This window comes from Chroicocephalus ridibundus, chromosome 23 (assembly GCF_963924245.1).
Source record: "Chroicocephalus ridibundus chromosome 23, bChrRid1.1, whole genome shotgun sequence".
NCBI classification, from domain to species: Eukaryota; Metazoa; Chordata; class Aves; order Charadriiformes; family Laridae; genus Chroicocephalus; species Chroicocephalus ridibundus.
Window position 1 is genome coordinate 6047964 of NC_086306.1, and position 16719 is coordinate 6064682.

The window sequence follows — 16719 nt, forward strand, 5'->3', positions numbered from 1 at the left end:
TTTGCTGGTGCCGGCCGCTGTCCTGGAGGCCAAGGGAGCTCGGGACACACCGGGAGCAGCCCCAAGCACCCTGATGCGGGGCAGGCGTAGGGAAGGACACTGCGTCGAGTGCTGCAAACCCCCAGATGGGCAGGGGGACTCCATTCCCCTCCCGTCCCATGGGGAACAGGGACATCCCCAACCCCCTGGAGCAGGGAAAGCTCTGCCGTGAGCGGGACGAAGCACATGGCCACGGAGGAGAGCGGGACGCCGGCCTCAGAGCACGCCGCCGGCAGCCCCGCAGCTCTTGGTGGGGATGATCTTCCTCTTGCAGGCGAACATCTTGCGGAGCTCCCCGCGGAAGCGGTCGTGCAGCCAGGCGTAGAGGAAGGGGTTGCAGCAGGAGGAGCTCATGGCGAACCAGTGGCAGAGCAGCTGGATGAGGAGGAAGTAGCGCTTGTCGATGAGGTTGATGTCGATGTCCCGGATGATGTTGAAGACGTGGATGGGCAGCCAGCAGACCCCGAAGGCGGCCACCACCAGCACAATGAGGCGGAAGATCTTCCTCTTCCTCAGGCGGTCGAACTCGGCTTGGTTCTGGGTGGGGTGACCGGGCACCACCCGGCTCCTCAGCTTCACCGAGATGCAGATGTAGGAGAGGGAGACAGCGGAGAGGGGCAGGATGTAGGTGACGATCAGGGTGCCGTAGGCATAGGCCAAGCGCTGCGTCTCCTTCTGCATCCAGAACTCCTCGCAGATGGCGAAGCCCTCCTGCCGAAACTCCACGTGGTAGGTGTGGGCGATGGCGGGGGCCACCAGCCCGCAGGAGAGCAGCCAGATGCCCCCCACCACGGAGATGCAGCTGGTGACCGAGATGCGCTTCTTTAGGGGGTGCACGGTGGCGTAGTACCTGCAGGGAGAGAAACCGGGGAGACCGAGCCCCAGAGCATCCTGGGAAACCCACGGACATCCCGGACACCGCCACGGCGCTTCCCGAAGGCAGAAGATCCCGCAGGAGGGGCTGTGGGAGCCGCTGCTGGGAAAGGGCTGGCTGGCGACAGGGGGGACGACTGTGTCCCCTCGCCCTGCGATGGAGCCCATGGAAGCCCCAGGTCCCTTCTGGTGTTTAGTAAAGCAGGGCCAGGCATGGAGGATTGGGACTGAAAGCATCCGTTTGGGACAAATCCCAGTGATATTTTACGAGCACAGTGAGGACAGTGTAACTCGGTGGCTGCCTCTTTAGCAGGAGAAACAGAAGCAAATCTTTTTTGAAGAGCAAAGGAACACCGCCAGCGCTCCTGGGGACATCTCCAACCCCAGACCTCCAGCTCTGCCGGCCATCCAGCCTTTCTCAGCTATTCCGCTCAAATCTTCCCTTTTTCCTGCCGTTCCCATCATGGTCCTGCCCCGCTCTCCCCCGGGGGCAGAGGGAAACCAGCTCCTCGTGCTGCCCTGGCTGCTGCCAGCTTCGCACCCATCCCTGTGGGGTTTGCACCATCTTTTATGAGAGGAGATCTCTATGGAAACGTGTTTTGTTTTGTGTTTTTTTATAAACCACCCCCCCTCAGCCCCTGCCCGGGCGCACTCAGGGAGGCACAAGCGCTCCCCACCCTGGGGCCAGAAGGCAGCCTGATTTGGGTGCGCATTCATCCAGCAGAGTATGGAAAACGGGGTGCAAACTGCAACAGCCCTTGGGCGAGAGCCACGCTGGCCGGGAGCCCAGATCTGACCGGGGGTGAACTGGATTTCGGTAGAGATGGCTTCGTAAAGACAGGCATGAAACTGCCCAACAGCACTTCTCCATGCCAAGCAGCATCCCGGTCAGCCCCACTGCGCTTCCTCCGCCCGAGGCCGAGCCCCGACGCTAAAGAAAAGGCTGCAGAGCGACTGCAAAGATCCCCTGGGTATTTTCTTTTACCGTTTTGAGGGTTTGGCGCTTAAAACCCTGAGCTGAGCGAGCAGCAGCTTGAGGGGACCGAGGGGGACAGACCCGGATCCCCGCACCATCCGCCCCGCCGGCGCTTACCTGTCGACCGCGATGGCCGTGAGCGTGAAGACGGAGACGTAGACGGTCATGGGCTGCATCAGGAAGACGAAATAGCACAAAAACTTCCCGAAAACCCAGCCCTGGGGGTTGAAGGCGTAGGCCAGGGTGAAGGGCACGCACGTGGCGCACATCAGCATGTCGGAGAAAGCCAGGTTCCCGATGAAGAAGTTGGTGACGTTGTGCATCTTCTTGGTCTTGCAGATGACGTAGAGGAGCAGGTAGTTGCCGAAGATGCCGACGAGGACGACCAGGGCGTAGCAGGGGATGATGAGGGGTTTGAAGGACTGGATGAGCTGCACCCCGGTGAACTGCGCGCTGGCGTTGGAGCGGTTCTGCGGGGCGAGCTCAAAGATGGTGGCGTTGGCCACGTCCCCGTCCCCCTCCATGCCTGCGGCTGAGCCCCTCCGCCTGTACACAGCAGGCAGGCAAGAAAACCCCTATCCCGACCAGCCTCAGCACCCCGAAATCTGTTGGTCGCAGGTTTCAGGTGTCCGTGGGGCGCATCCTGCTCCTCGTCACAGCTTTGTTGCGGCTGCCCCCCCCCCGCGCCGCCGCACAGGACCCTGCCCCACACTGAGCCAGGCTCCCTGGGACGGCAGCTTCGTCCGGCGGGCTCCTGGGGAGGGAAATGGAAAATCAGGCTCAGGAAAGGGGCGATGCCGGCGAGCAGCCCTGCATTCCTGGGGGGAGAAACAGCGGTGACGGCTCCGGGAGGGGAAGAGGAGAAGGAGAAGGGGGGCTGAGCGTGGGCTCGGGGGCAGCACTTACCCAAACCCGCTCACATCAACACCCCTTTAGGCAAAGCGTTCGCGGCAATCCTGCCTCTGCCCCAGCCCAGCCAGCGCGGGGGGACAGCTGCTGGCGGAAGGGAAAGGGAAGCGGCAGCCGAGCCAGAAAACAGCTCCTAATGTTTCTGGAAATAACAAAGGACATTAATGGATAAACGAATAAAGACGCTCTGCTACTTTTTCGCTGCCTCAAAGCCTCGTGTGCCGGCGCCTCGCTCATCCATCCCCCTAACGAGATTAACCCGGCTCTGCTCCAACGCGGAGGCCGGCCGCAGCCTGCCCGGGCTCCGTCGCTGCTCCGGCTCAGGGGGGCTCAGCCGGGGGATTCTCACCCTCCTGCCGAAACCAGACCCAGGTTTCCATGGAATCGGGAACGGGATGAGGGGCAAGGAGGAAATTCAGGGGCAAAAATTCCATCGGTCCTGGCAGACGGGTCCCTGCCCGCCCGAGAAGCCGTGTCCCACACACCGTGCTCACTGCCAGACCCCCGGGACCCCCGTCCCCAGCTGCTCCCCCTCCTGCCCACCGAATCATCCCACCTCCCGCTGCAGGCCGGCTTTAATTCCCTGGGCTATTTCCATACGTTATCTCCCACTCTTTCCCAGCACAGCACTTGCCACCCTGTTTATTCCTCTCTGTACCAGGCGTTATTTCACCCTTCAGCCCTCATGTACCTGATCTAGTAAGACCAAAACCCACCTGGCAGATTTTGGAAGCCCCCCAGGGGGACCCAACAGAGAGCTGCACCCAGCCGCGGTTTTGTAACGCGCCTCAGCAGCCCCCCAAAAGCTCCGCAGTCTGAATGTTCGTTAACTGAGTTTTTAATCAACTTCCGTGCACCCTGCCTGCTGCACCCCACGCGTTTGCAGGGCACCCCACCCCTACGGACGCACTCGGAGGCAGAATAGAGTCCCTCTTACCAAACATTTGCTGCTGAATCCGAAGCCGTGCAACTGCCCCCCGCCTCCCCAGCCAGCCCCGCGCCGCTCTTTGTTCTGCTCAGGGAAGGAATTTGCCAGGGGAGCATCAGCAGGTAAAAAAATCCCCCCCCACCACCCCGTAAATAAATTACCGCGTGCGGAAGCCTCCTCCTGAAATACATCCTCAGCCCCGCGCGCGTCCCCGGACCAAGGGCTGCTTTTCCAAAGGAAGCAGGGAATTTATCCGTGCCACCCAGCGGCGTTTGAAGGCAGCCGCCTTCCCGCGGGCTGGGCACGGTCCTGCTCAGGGGCTGCCCTGGGGGGGGCCGAGGGGACGGACCCCCCTCGCTGCCCCTCTCCACGTGCCGGGGTGCAGCGAGACCAGTCGGGACCTTGGACTGAGACTGCAGAAAGTGTAAATAATTGAAAAGTATTTGGGGAAAATTCCTCCCCCAGGCCTCCTCCTGCCCTTTCTGCCCAGGACTCCTGAGATCGGGGAGGGGGGGTTCAGGCAGGCACCCACATCAGCCAGGCACCAGTGAGGGGGTGCTCACCCCCGTGCTCCCTGGGTGCTCCGGTTTGCACTATTTAACCCCTCGCGCAATTATTCGGGCACTGACGGGTGAACCGACGGGGCGCTCACGCATCAAATAATTGGCCACTTACGCACAAAATAAGTGGGTGCTGCTGCATTTACCTGCTCTAAGGTGACCCTGCTCTGGCCGGGGGTTGGACTAGATGATCTCCAGAGGTCCCTTCCAACCCTATGATTCCATGATTTGTGATTAATAACAATCATTATCGCTTATTGCTCGTGCAAAAAGGCAGGAGAGGCTGCCTCTTGTGCCCGGTGGAGGTGTGGGGTCAGCCCCAAACAGGGGGAGGCACAAACAGTTCTGCACAGGCAAAGCCTGGGGTGAGCCCCGGCTCCAGGGGGGGGGTCTCTGCAGCTCCCCTGGGCTTTGGAGGGGTGAGCGTGAACATCTGGAGGATGTGCACACAGCTGGAGCTGCACAGCAGCGGGTACCCAGAAAACCACCCCAAAACGGCCGCCAACACCCCCATGCTGGGGGCTGTGACCATCCTGCTGCCGAGCCCAGGACCCCAGTGCCCATCGCCCCACGCAAACCCCCACAGGCTCCTGGGGAATGAGTTAGCCTGAAAAAAAAAAAAAATAATCTGTGAAGCAGCTTTTAGCCTAACGGGAGCATCTTTGGTGTTAAAATGTCATTCTTGCAGCCCACTTCTCTGCCAAAACTCTTCTCCGGCATTCCCCAAAGAAAGTCACCCCTGGCAGCCCCGCTCTCGTGTCCCAGGCTGGCACCCGTCCTGCGCACGAGCCGCTGCAGAGCCCCGTCCTGCCCAGGGGATGTCGGCTGCCACCTCCCACCCTCGCAGTGGGGGGACATCCCTGCCATCGGGAGAACGGAGCCCGTTCTGGTGCCGGGTGGGTGGACACAGCACCAGCCCCACGCCATGTGCGGGTGGCTGCATCCCGTGCCAGTGCCCCCCACGCCCGGCCGGGCAGGTGCCCGGCGCCCTGTTTGTGCGTTTTGTCTCCATGACATTGAGACTTGTCTATTAATTACCTGGCAGTTGCCATGGTTATGCCAAAGTCCTCCAAGAGACGCTGCTGGGCAGGACGCAGGATGGGGCGAGCGCGTGGCTGCGGGCAGGGTGACGGAGCATCTCCCCCAAAACACCCCCCTTCCCGCTGCCGGGGTCACCCCGGCTCCGGCCGTGACTCTCCCGAGTCCTACGCTGCATCTGTGGCCAGCGCTAGCCGTGCCGTCCTGCAGACTGGGCTCCAGCAAGGGGCTTGTGGCCAGTGTGGGGTGACAGCTCTGTCCCCGTGCACCCACCCGGGAGCTGGTCCTCGGGAAGGCATCGGCACCACGGCGGCCGCTTGTGCACTTGGCTGCCCAGCGCTGCCCTGGCAAGCACAGGGAGCCGAAGAGGCCACTGTGCGAATTCACCGGCACCGACCTTAATCCGCTTTGTGACTCTTTTCTTCCTGGATTTCTTTAATCCGCACCCAGCGAGACGGTTTAATGCAGCTGCCGGATCACGCCGGGCGGCCGGCGTTCAGCAAGCTTCCCAATTAACAGCGCGTTTCGCTCCCACCTGAGGAATTAGGGGCAGTGAATTCACCAGCCTTTATTCCTGCTCCTCCGTGGCCGGCACCCCCACCTGCACCCAGCACCCGCAGAGTGCTGCCGGGATGGGCAGCGGGGCGGGGGGGGGTCTGGCCCCCAGAAAGCCCCTTCAACCTGGGCAACTCTTCAAGCCCTCGCCCCCCGGCAATGCGCTGTCACACCGGCCAGGTCCCAGACCTGACAGGTCCCAGACCTGATCCTGGTGGGGAAAATAAGCCGGAATCGCCTGTTTCAGCGAGAAAGGCAGTGGTGGTGGCTCCGACGCCCTCTCCAGAAGGGGCACACGCAGGCGTGTGTGCTGGGAGCGAGGCGAGGGCAGGGAAGAGCCAGACGAGTTAATTGCTCATTATAGTTTTGCTCTCCCCCCTCTCCCACCCCCAAGCTCAGGGCTTTCGGCTCCCACCCCAGGGCACGTCTCAACCCCAGGCACGGGGAGGGGGCTCGGGGCGCACACTTGCCTTGCGGGAGGTGATGACCCTTCCTGGGGCGAGGGCTGCAAGCGTAACGTCCCTGCGATCCTGTCCCCTTGCGTCCCCTCGCGTCCCCGCGCCCAGGCGCAGCCCCCGCCGGGGGGTGACGTGGGGCTGCAGCCCATCAGGGGCTGGCGGCTGGTCTCACCCAGGCCCAGCTCCAGCCTCCCCCCAGCCATTACGGCACGGCGACAGCAATCTTCCCCCCGCGCGCCCATCAGCTCCGCTCTGCGGCTTTGTGTGTTATAAGTGGGGAAAATAATATAAAAAAAAAAAAAAAAAAAAAGACCCCCGTGCTCTCTTCCCAGCCTCCCCCCGCCAGCAGGTTCAGGGCTCCCCTTTAAAGTCAACCTCGCTGATATCATGCATGTAATGGATTTGGGCAATTTTCTCAATTAGGAGTTTTAATTATATTATTTCAGCGGCTGCTTGTTGTGGGCGGCTTTTGGCCGCGTTTCCTGGGCTGCCATGAAGACAGCAACACAACTGCGTCCTGCTGACCCAGGCGGGCTACGGTGGGAGCGATTCCTACCGGAACAAAAGGACCATTAGAAGGGAATACACAGGATAAACTGGTGCCAGGGCTGCGCAGTGGGAAAACGAGCACCTGGGTCTCAGAGCATCGCGTCCTCCCCTTGAAGAGGTGGCTGAGCTTACGTGGACACACAAGTCCTGAGACAGAGCGTGGTGCAGCCTCCCGCCTCCGGACAGGCTGGGGCTGGGAGAGCCCCCCCGAACCCCCTGTCCTGGCCACAGGCAGGGGGGCAGAGGCTGCTCGCTGGCACCTCTGGCCCCCAGACCCACGGGTCAGCAGCACGACCCGCAGCATCGCAGCCATTGCACGCATGGAATCTGTCTTCCCAAGAGGAGGCAGGAGCTGCCGGAGGCAGCGGGCGGGAGGGAGGGACAGGAGGGAGCAGGCTGGCACGGCAGGACCACAGCACAGCCCAGAGGTATTTGCACTTTCCTGTTGTTATTGCAATAAGAGGGAAGAGGAGGATTTCTGGGAGCACGGTAGGAAGGGAGGGGGCAGGGAGAGGAGACAAGGGATGATATCCAGAGCCCGGACAGTTTGTGTCCCCCGAAGGGATCTGTCCTATTTGGCATGAGGCACTTGCAGCTCCCGGCACGGGGCATCCCCTCCATCACACCAGCTCCACTCCCAGAGCCGCGGAGTCTTCTCCAAGCTGCAGACACTCCATCATCATCCTCATCACCTACATCTTCCTCCAAGAGCTCTTCCTCCTAGGCTTCGGACTCGGCATCGTCTTCCACTGGGGAGAGGAGACGCAGGGCTGCAGCGGGAGGGGGTGGCCCTGATCTGCCAAGGGGAGGCGAAACCCCCCCGGCTGCTCACACGGCCAGCGATGGCCAGCGATCCCACCCCCCCCGCTGGGAGCGGGGACAGGCACCATCCCACCCCACTGCTGGGAGCAGGGACAGGCACCACCGTGTCGAGCCCGTGAATGCAAACAAGCACTAATTCCACCCCCCCGCCCCCGGCCAGCAACCCCTCCATCCCCGGGGCAAAGCAGCCCAGTTGAGGGCTCCAGCTGCCACTAAAGCCACCGTGGGACCCACGGAGCACCCCCAGTGCGGCCCCCAGCCCTTGCACTGACACTCACGGATGATGTGCTGCCCGCTGAGATAGACCGGCCCCGCTCCGCACTTGAGTACGAAGGTGATGGGAGGGACCAGCTCCACACCTTTGAGGTTGACCTGCAAAGAGTGGGAGCTCAGAGCACCCCCCGGCCCCAGCCTGGGGCGAAATCGCCCCACAGCCGGGGCGCTGCTCTGCGCCTTGGGCTGCCCTTACCATGGGGAGCACCGAGGGCCGCAGCGCCGCGATGGGCACCGGCTTGTGGTCTCCGTAGGCGTTTTTCGAATCAACGGCCACCACGTGCAGCTCGTCCCCGGCATCAGCCCCCAGGCAGATCTGCGGAGCCAAGCAGAGAGCCCGCGGCAGGGGGCCTGGCCGTCACTGCTGGGGCACAGGCTAGCTCCCACGGGCTCCTCGGCAAGCCTCGGCTCTCACCGTTCTCAGCAGCACCAGGTGCTCCAAGAAGTTGTCCTCCTCCTTCACCACGTAGCTCCGGCTGCCCGTGCTCAGCTGGCAGCCTGGGGGGACACAGCATCGCCCGTGCTCACCTGCGCTGCTCCCCCCGCGCAAGCCTGGGGCGAGCAAAACCTAAGGGGAGGCATTCCCGGGTGCACACACCACCAGAAAGGGGGAATCCCACCCTGGCTGCCTGCAGGGCATGGCCACTGTCCCCCCACTCGCTCCTGCCATCGTCTCCATACCCCATAGGGCAGCAACAGGCTTCCGCAGCGACCTGGAGAAGGGAGAAGAGCTGCTCATCCTCCGTGGCAGATCCAACACCGGCAGCAGGAACTAGCCCCTGCGAGAGAAACACTGGAGAAAACAGCAATTGGCTGCTCCAGAGCAGAAGCGCAAGGAAGAAAAGTGACTTTGGAGCCCTGAGAGCAAACTCTCCGGTCCCAAAAGCCCAGAGCCAGGGCAGCAGCCTGCAGGCGGCTCACAGCAGCCGGACCCGCACCCCTTTGGCGAGGACAGCGTTGCTAAGGGAAGGATGAACGGGGAAAGGAAATTAATTGCCTTTATAGGCAAAGCCAGCTCTAAGAGCAGGAGGAGCAGCCCCCTGCAGCGGGGGAGCACAGAGCAGCTCCGGCTAACCAGAGCGGCTAAAGCTTTAGGGAAGCCTTTAGGATGGAGAGAACACTTGGGGACCTCCAAATGCACCACGGGCTTTGCCAGCGCCAGCGTTTAACCCAGCAGCACAGCCCAGCACGGGCACTGGGGTGTCAGAAGGAGCTGCCCCCCCCCAGCAGCAGCCCCAGGGGACCACAGGTTGCACCCCAGCCCATACCCAGGCAGGGAGAGCAGCACCAGCAGCGCCTGCACCCGGCTGCTGATAAAGAAGGGGGAGCCGAGGGAGGAGCAGTTTGGGAATGCCGCGCAGGTGCTTCGGGGAGGGGCAGGTGGCACCAATGCACCCACCACCCCCTCATCACCACACCCCCCCCCAGCAGGACCTACCCAAACAAGGACACCCGTCTGAGCCAGCTTTAGCTTGATTAGAGATGAGGACACGGGCCCTGACAGAGGGACACGCAGAGACAGGGGCCCCCCCCATTCCCTGGGACAGCCCCCCCTTCACCCCCAGCCCGGGGCTTGCCTGCTGTTTGGGAAGTTACTCATTAACACGGGGGGCTAACGAGCAGCTCCTGGGCTGGTGTTGGTCTATGTCCCCTCAGCGGGTCACTGAGGGTACCCCGGGGAGGACGAGGCCACGGGGGGGACACGCAGGACCTGCCTGTGCTCAGGGTCAGCTGCAGGGACCGGAGACCAGCCTCCCAAGAACCATCAGAGCCCCCAGACTGCCATCTGAGCTCTAAAATGGAAACAGTCGCCAAGAGCCGTGTTTTTCTCTTTATTTAGTGATTTCAGCCTTGCTGGGTAAGAAAAGCAAAACGCGCCAAGGGAGGATCCCGGCAGGGGAGACCCCCAGCACCTCGTCCCTGGGGCTGCAGCCAGACCCCGCAGGCTCCATGGGGGAGCTGGGATGTCCCCAGCACTAGGAGGTGGCACTGGGCCACTCTGCACGGGCTCCCGGGCAGGGACGGGGCGGCCGGGGGGGCTGTGAGGGCAGGGGGTGCCCCGGGCATCGTCCTGGCACGGGGTCTCTGCCTCTCCCGAGCACACGCTCACACTGGTAGAGAACTCCCCAATTCTGGTAGGATGGCAGTGCCTGCGTTCTGGTGTGTTCCCAGGCTGGCAAACCCCCGGGGGGGGGGGCACAAAGCTCCTTGGGGGGGCACAGGGCTGGCGGGTGCAGTGCCCGGCCCTGGGGAGGGGGGGACAGCCCTGCCTGCCCTTTCAGGGTGCGAGGAGATGTGGCAGAGCTGGGACAGGCGCCATGGCACGCTCAGAGCTTCTCCCTGCCTGCCGGCCACAGCCCCGGGGGGGACACGCGCCCCGCCCCGCCTCCGGCAGCGTCCCCCTGCTTGGCATGGACTCGAGGGCGTCGCAGAGCTTCGAAGGTTTATTTCACACGGGGGGTGGGGGGGGGGCGGGGAGGAGACGAAACGAGACAAAAACTTTACAGTCGCCGTGACATATTTACAACCAACATCACCCCCAAAAGCGGCCGCGCGGCCGCGTGGCGTGGGCACCGCCACCACCGCCAGCGCCCGCCTGGACACCGCGGCCGGCACGGAGGAGCGGGATGGGCCCCGCCGCCGCTTCCCACCACCCCGCCAGCACGAAGCGGTGTTCAAGCTAGAGCAGATCACCCCCCTGCCCTCACCCCACCGCCCCACAGCAGCGCGCGGGGGCCCCAGGGTGAAACCCCCCTCCCTCCTGCAACGCTCTCCCCACCTCACCCTGCTGCTGCTCCTCCAGCTTCATCTAAACACCCCCCCATCCCTGAACGGCACGGAAACCCGGCCCCGAACGGAGAGGGAGAAACAGGAGGAGATTTGAGAAGAGCATCATTCACATTTTTTTGCCCAGCCCCCCCTGCTCGGGGCTCTCCTCGCTCCCCTCTGCTTCTCCTTTGCTAACGGTATCGCTGCGGCCCCCGGGATCGCACCCAGCGCTGGGAACGCAGCGGCTGGGGCAGGGATGGAGTGGAAATCCTGGAAAAGGCTCGTGCCCACAGGAGGCTCTTCTCCCCTTCCCGACCGGCTGTCCGAGCCCGGATGATGGCATCCTTTGGGAGAGCAGAGCCACTGGCCACCGCGTCCCGATGCCAGCCACGCCAGGAGGCACCCCGGGGTGGGAGCTCGTCCCCGGTTCGCACAGGGAGCACAGGCATGTCCCCGAGGCTGCGCTGCCTCTTGGCAAGCAGCTCGGGAGCTTTTTCCCAGCTGGTTCCGGCTCTCCAGCACCAAGGGCATGGAGGAGCCGGCTCCTCGGGCCCTGCCGTGACTGCGAGCGCTCCCAGGGGAGAGCCCCCTCTCCTCCCCAGGTCGGTGTGAGCACCGGAGGGTCCTTCCAGCGCCGTCGCCCCCAGCGCCGCTCCTCCGTCCCCTTTGCAACGCCCGGCCCTGCAAGAGGAGGGTGGGATGTGACACAGCATCACCCGCCGGGCTCAACCCTTGCAGCTGCCCCTCGAGGGACAGGGACCCGGAGCCACCACCCCAGGACAAAGGGGAGCAGCGGGCACGGAGCGGGGATCCAGGGCTGGAGCTGGGCAAAAAAGCACCGTGCGTGAGGTCTGGAGCTCCAGCAACCAACGTGGGTTAAAGCACCCCGGGGCAGGGGGGGTGTCAGCAGACGGCCGGGCTGACGCCAGGCTCACGTGCCCCAGAGCGGGCAGCTGCCGGCGGGGCGGCCAAAGGCTGCGCTCCCCCAGGGAAGGCAGCGGCCAAGGCGGGCAGAGGAGACGCTGCGAGGGATGACGGCCCCGACGCCGACGCCGCGCCGGCCGAGGGCACGCACACTCACTCTCTTCCCGGCTCTCGGCTGCTCCCAGTCAGATGGAAGGACCCGCTGGCGTCTCTCTGCCGGCAAACCTTGAACAGGAGAGCACAGCGCGTGAAGAGCCCAGACCTTCCCCACCGTTTACCGTCCCGTCTGCCTAGGATGGAGGAATCCTTCCCCGGAACACGCGACTTCAGAAAACACTCTCCAGGACCCCTTTCTGCACATCTCTGCCGACAGCGGCGCTGCCTGCCAGTGCTGGCAGGAACCGCTCCTGCCTTCGTGTGGCAGGAGGGGTTCCGGACCAGAGAAAGCCGGTTAAAATCCACAGTAACCAGAATATTCAAATTTTGTCAGGTTAATAAAAAACTCGGCGGCGGGACGGGGGGGAACCCATGCTGTAATTTGCAGGAGGAGGTGTAAATCAGCGTAAGGGTGCCGGCAGCGCGCTTGGCAGGGCAGAGCCACAGAGGAGCCGTCCTCTGCCCTGGCACCGGCTGCCGGCCCCGGGGAGCCCATCTCCCTCCGCAGGGCTGACGGAGGGGGGCCAAATAAATTCCCTTCCCAGAATTACGCTCTGTCAGACGGCAAAGAGACCCGCAGAGCCCGGGCTGGAGACAGTGAGCCCCCGGCTGCCTCACCACAGAGGGGCTCCCTGCGTTTTCCTTCTTTAACAGCAATGGGGAGGGAAGAAGAGGGGAAATCCCAGGCTTTGGGATGCATTCCTGTTTAGCTGGTTTGCTTCCCTATTCGCCACCAGCGTTTTCTTTACCCAGGAACCGCAGACCCCGTCCTGGCGGGCTGGGGGGTACCCCAGGAAGGGACAAAACCGGGCTGGGACCCCAGTTTTGCAGCCCAGTGGAGGGGCCGGGATTTTAGGGGAACCTAAAGGCAGAGGGCAGCGGTTCCCAGCCCCGCACCCCAGCGCCTCCCCCACACACCCTGGGGTCTGCCTGCCCCCCAGCTCTGGGCACTCCCTGCCCCCCAACTCCGGGGTCTGCCTGCCCCCCAGCTCCGGGCACTGCCTGCCCCCTGGCTCTGCATTGTGCCATCAGACCACAGCCCCGCCATCGACAGCCCCCCTGCTTGCACCCCAAAGGGCCGGTCCCCCGGAGCCCCCCCACACGAGCACCTTCAGGTACCTACTCGTCAAGCTGCGAGCACAGCGTGGTCTGGGTGCCCTGTGGCCGGGACTCGCCCAGGGGCCGCGGCTGGTGGCCACTGCCCTGGGACAGGCTGGTCTCCTCCGTCTGGCTGCTGCAGTGGCTGCTGCTGCCGCTGCCCGGTGCCTCGTCGTCCTCCCCAGGGTGCCGGGGGGCCACCGCCTTGTTGTCCTCGGAGGGGACCCCCTGGGGGCTGAAGGCACAGGGGCAGCGCTGCAGGTCCTGCGAGACGGCATGGAGCCGGCGGTCGGCGCGGCGCGGGCAGCACAGCAGTTTGCGGAAGGCGCTCCTGAAGTCGGGGCTGCGGCAGTAGATGATGGGGTTGAAGGCTGAGTTGACGTAGCCCAGCCAGTTGAGGAAGAGGAAGAGCTGGTCTGGCACCAGCGGCCGGCAGAAGACCTTGATGATGTTGGCCACGAAGAAAGGCAGCCAGCAGAGCGTGAAGGTGCCCATGATGATGCCCAGGGTCTTGAGCGCCTTGTGCTCCTTGATGGCCAGCAGACGGGAGGGCCGTCTCCGCCGGCTGCTCCTGGAGCTGGGGCTGGGGGGCTCCTGCAGGAACCTCACCTTGTCCTTGCCGATGAGCTGGACGTGCCGTGTGGCCACGGCGAAGACACGGACGTAGACAAAGATCATGACGAGCAGGGGCACGTAGAAGGAGATGGTGGAGGAGATGATGGCGTAGGTCATGTTGGTGACAAAGTCGCAGCAGCGCGGGTCATCGTAGCAGCGCACCGCCTGCTCGTCCGCCCCGTCCCGCCACCAGTGGTTCATGATGGGCAGGAAGGAGATGAAGGCAGAGATGGCCCACACCAGGCACACCACGGCCCGCGCCCTGCCCTTGGTCACCAGCGCCTCGTACTGCAGCGGCGACGTGATGGCGAGGTAGCGATCCACGGCGATGGCACACAGCGTCTCGATGCTGGCCGTGACACACAGCACGTCCAGCGAGGTCCACAGCTCGCACACCATCGTCCCGTAGGGCCAGTGGCCGCTCAGCAGGATGGTGGCCCCCGGCGGCACCACCAGCAAGCCCATGATGAGGTCGGCGCAAGCCAGCGAGGTGATGAAGACGTTGGTCATGGTCTGCAGCCGCGGCGTCTTGGCGATGGCCACGATGACCAGCAAGTTGCCGGCCACGATGACCAGCACGGTGAGGCTGAGGGCGGCCCCCACCGCCCACTGCCTGCTCAGGCTGGCCGCCCCGCTGCAGTTGCTGCCGCTGCCCAGCGCTGCCGCCCCCCAGGCGCTGCCGTTGCCGGCTGGCAGGGGGGTCATCTCGGCCGGGCTGGGGGCCACCTCCCCGCTCCCTCCCTCCCACCCTCCCCGCGAACCCCGGCCCTGCGCCCCCGCCGGAGCGCGGAGCTGCCGTCGGGGCGGACCGGCGGGGCTGCGGCGGGGCTGCGGCGGGGCCGGGCTGCCCTCCGCGCCGCTCCCCGGGCCGCTGCCGGGAGGAGGAGCCTTTAAAGGCTCGGGGCGGCCCCGGGCTGCCCCGCTCCGGAGATCAATGAAAGGAGAACGGGCTGCGGCACCGCCTCCCCCCCGGCCGGGCGCCCCCCGGCCCGCCCCGCTCCCCACGGCATCCCCAGGGTCCCTCGCCCGGCGTCCCGGTCCCGCACCGTCCGTCCTTGTTCTCCGCGCAGCCTGCGCCGTGCCGTGCACACACCAGCCCCTCGCCACGTCCCCCGGCCCTTCTCTGCTCCCCCCTCGCCCTGTGCCCCTCATTCCCTCTGTGCGCCCCTGGCTACGTGCCCCGGTCCTTCCCCCTGCACCTCAGCATCTCACCCTGCACCCCAAAACCCCTCACCCTGCACCCCAGGACTTTGCTCGGTGCCCCCCTCTCTGTACACCCCTCACCATGCTCAGAGTCTCCCTGGGCAGGACAAGCTGTCCCTGGTGGGGACACCGACACCCCTGTCCCCCCCAACACCGGCAGAGGGATGGCAAGGTGACAGCCCCGCTCCAAAAGATGACATCCAGGGCGTCCCGCAGTCACCACTTCACTTCCCCATGTATCGCCCAAACCCCCTTCTCAGCTGATGGAGGAGAAGGGGCAGCGCTTTGCCGCTCCCCCTCCTGCTTTCGGGTGGGGGCTGGTGTTCTGGGGACCCCCACCCACACTTCCTTCTCCGCTCACACCTGGCAGCAGGGAGCCACCTCACACTGGGAGGCACTGGGCAGCTCCAGAGCCCCAGCAGCCCCGTCGCTGCCCCCATCCCTGCTCCTCCCGAAGGCTCCTGGGCAGACTCCAGAACGGGTAATTTTTTCACTATCAGCTATTTATACAAATACTGGAACTTCTAAGACGGGCGCTCTCCAAATATGGCATTTTGAAGTTTCAGCCAAATGGGGGAATGTTGACAAAGAGGAAAAAAGATATGTGTAAAAAATTATCCAGTTGGCATTTCTTCCCATTCATGAGCTAGCAAAACAGAGTCCCATTTTTACAAGCTTGATCTTTACAAGATTGTTTTGGTTTTTCAAAGCACTCAGAGGAGGGCTTGATGCAACCCTTTTTAGCTCCCAGCTCTGGCATTAATTGCTGGCTTGGACCGAGCCCTGGACTTGCTATTTACAGGGTGATTTGTCCCTCCCCTGGCACGGCGCATGGCACAAGCAAGATGTGCCCAGGAAAGTCGCTCTCTTTTTAACGTGGCTGCACATACATCTCCAGCGTGTGTTGGTGCATGGAGCTGCAGCTGGGTTTAGTGTTTGAAAAAGGAAGCAAGAGCATCTGGGGGAATGTCCATGGATAACGCACGTGTTGGGCTTGGCTCTATGGAGCTGGCAGAAACCGGGCACGGGGGGAGGATGCCCGGGTCTGAGACAACCCTGTTAGATGACAAGGGGTTGGTGACTCCCCATCCTCAGCCCGCTCCCCATCCTCACCCTGCTCCCCATCCTCACCCCTCTCCCAATCCTCACCCCTCTCCCCATCCTCACCCCTCTCCCCATCCTCAGCCCGCTCCCCATCCTCACCCTGCTCCCCATCCTCACCTCACTCCCCATCCTCACCCCTCTCCCCATCCTCACCTCGCTCCCCATCCTCACCTCCTCTCCCCATCCTCATCCCTCTCCCCATCCTCACCCCGCTCCCCATCCTCACCCCTCTCCCCATCCTCATCCCTCTCCCCATCCTCACCTCGCTCCCCATCCTCACCCCTCTCCCCATCCTCACCCCTCTCCCCATCCTCACCTCGCTCCCCCAGCAGCCCAGCGTGCACCCACCCGGCAGAGCTGGGCTCTGCGCTGGCTCCTGGGCACCAAAAGGGCAGCAGGACAGAGCCCCGGAGGCTTTTACAGGGAATTCTCCCACAGATGGTCCTTCCTGGCACGTTCAGACCCTCTCCGCACCACCGTGCGCTGGAGGGGAGCGCTCCCACCAGGGTCAAAGCGAGAAGCAGACAGACGTGCTGCCCACGGTGGGACAAACAGCCAGGCTGTCTCGAGGTGCCAAAGGGGCTTCCAAAATGCCATTTCTGATGGCTACTGTTTGGCACTTATATGAGAGTTTTCCTCCCGCTCCCAGACAGGAGAGCTCGGAGCCTTCCTCCCTTGCCAGGGAGCCGACTCGACTGGGGAGAGGAAGGGAGAGTCCCAGGCATTTCATCAAGGCAGGGGAAGTAACATGGCTCGGTATCTTTGTCCCAGTTTTACAGCTGGAAAAGCTGAAGCACAGGGATGCTGGGTCCCGCACAGTCCTGACCCCCATCCCCTCTGCTCCACAGCCTCACCCCGAGCCCCCGCGGA

General features: G+C 63.7%; 3 protein-coding genes across 3 annotated transcripts; all 3 read right to left on the reverse strand.

Annotated features, from left to right (window-relative positions):
- Positions 1 to 255: 255 nt before the first annotated feature.
- On the reverse strand, positions 256 to 2412 carry LOC134526744 (prolactin-releasing peptide receptor-like). Its single transcript, XM_063358924.1, has 2 exons — positions 2006 to 2412; positions 256 to 889 (listed from the first exon to the last, which is right to left on the reverse strand). Exons 1-2 carry the CDS (start codon positions 2410 to 2412, stop codon positions 256 to 258), a joined length of 1041 nt encoding a protein of 346 aa, XP_063214994.1.
- Positions 2413 to 7605: 5193 nt separating this feature from the next.
- On the reverse strand, positions 7606 to 8719 carry LOC134526535 (nucleoplasmin-like). Its single transcript, XM_063358482.1, has 5 exons — positions 8662 to 8719; positions 8396 to 8478; positions 8177 to 8296; positions 7986 to 8079; positions 7606 to 7634 (listed from the first exon to the last, which is right to left on the reverse strand). The coding sequence occupies exons 1-5, from the start codon at positions 8717 to 8719 to the stop codon at positions 7606 to 7608; spliced, it is 384 nt and encodes a 127-aa protein (XP_063214552.1).
- Positions 8720 to 11858: 3139 nt separating this feature from the next.
- On the reverse strand, positions 11859 to 14264 carry ADRB3 (adrenoceptor beta 3). Its single transcript, XM_063358711.1, has 2 exons — positions 12953 to 14264; positions 11859 to 11898 (listed from the first exon to the last, which is right to left on the reverse strand). Exons 1-2 carry the CDS (start codon positions 14245 to 14247, stop codon positions 11859 to 11861), a joined length of 1335 nt encoding a protein of 444 aa, XP_063214781.1. The 5' UTR covers positions 14248 to 14264.
- Positions 14265 to 16719: the final 2455 nt, after the last annotated feature.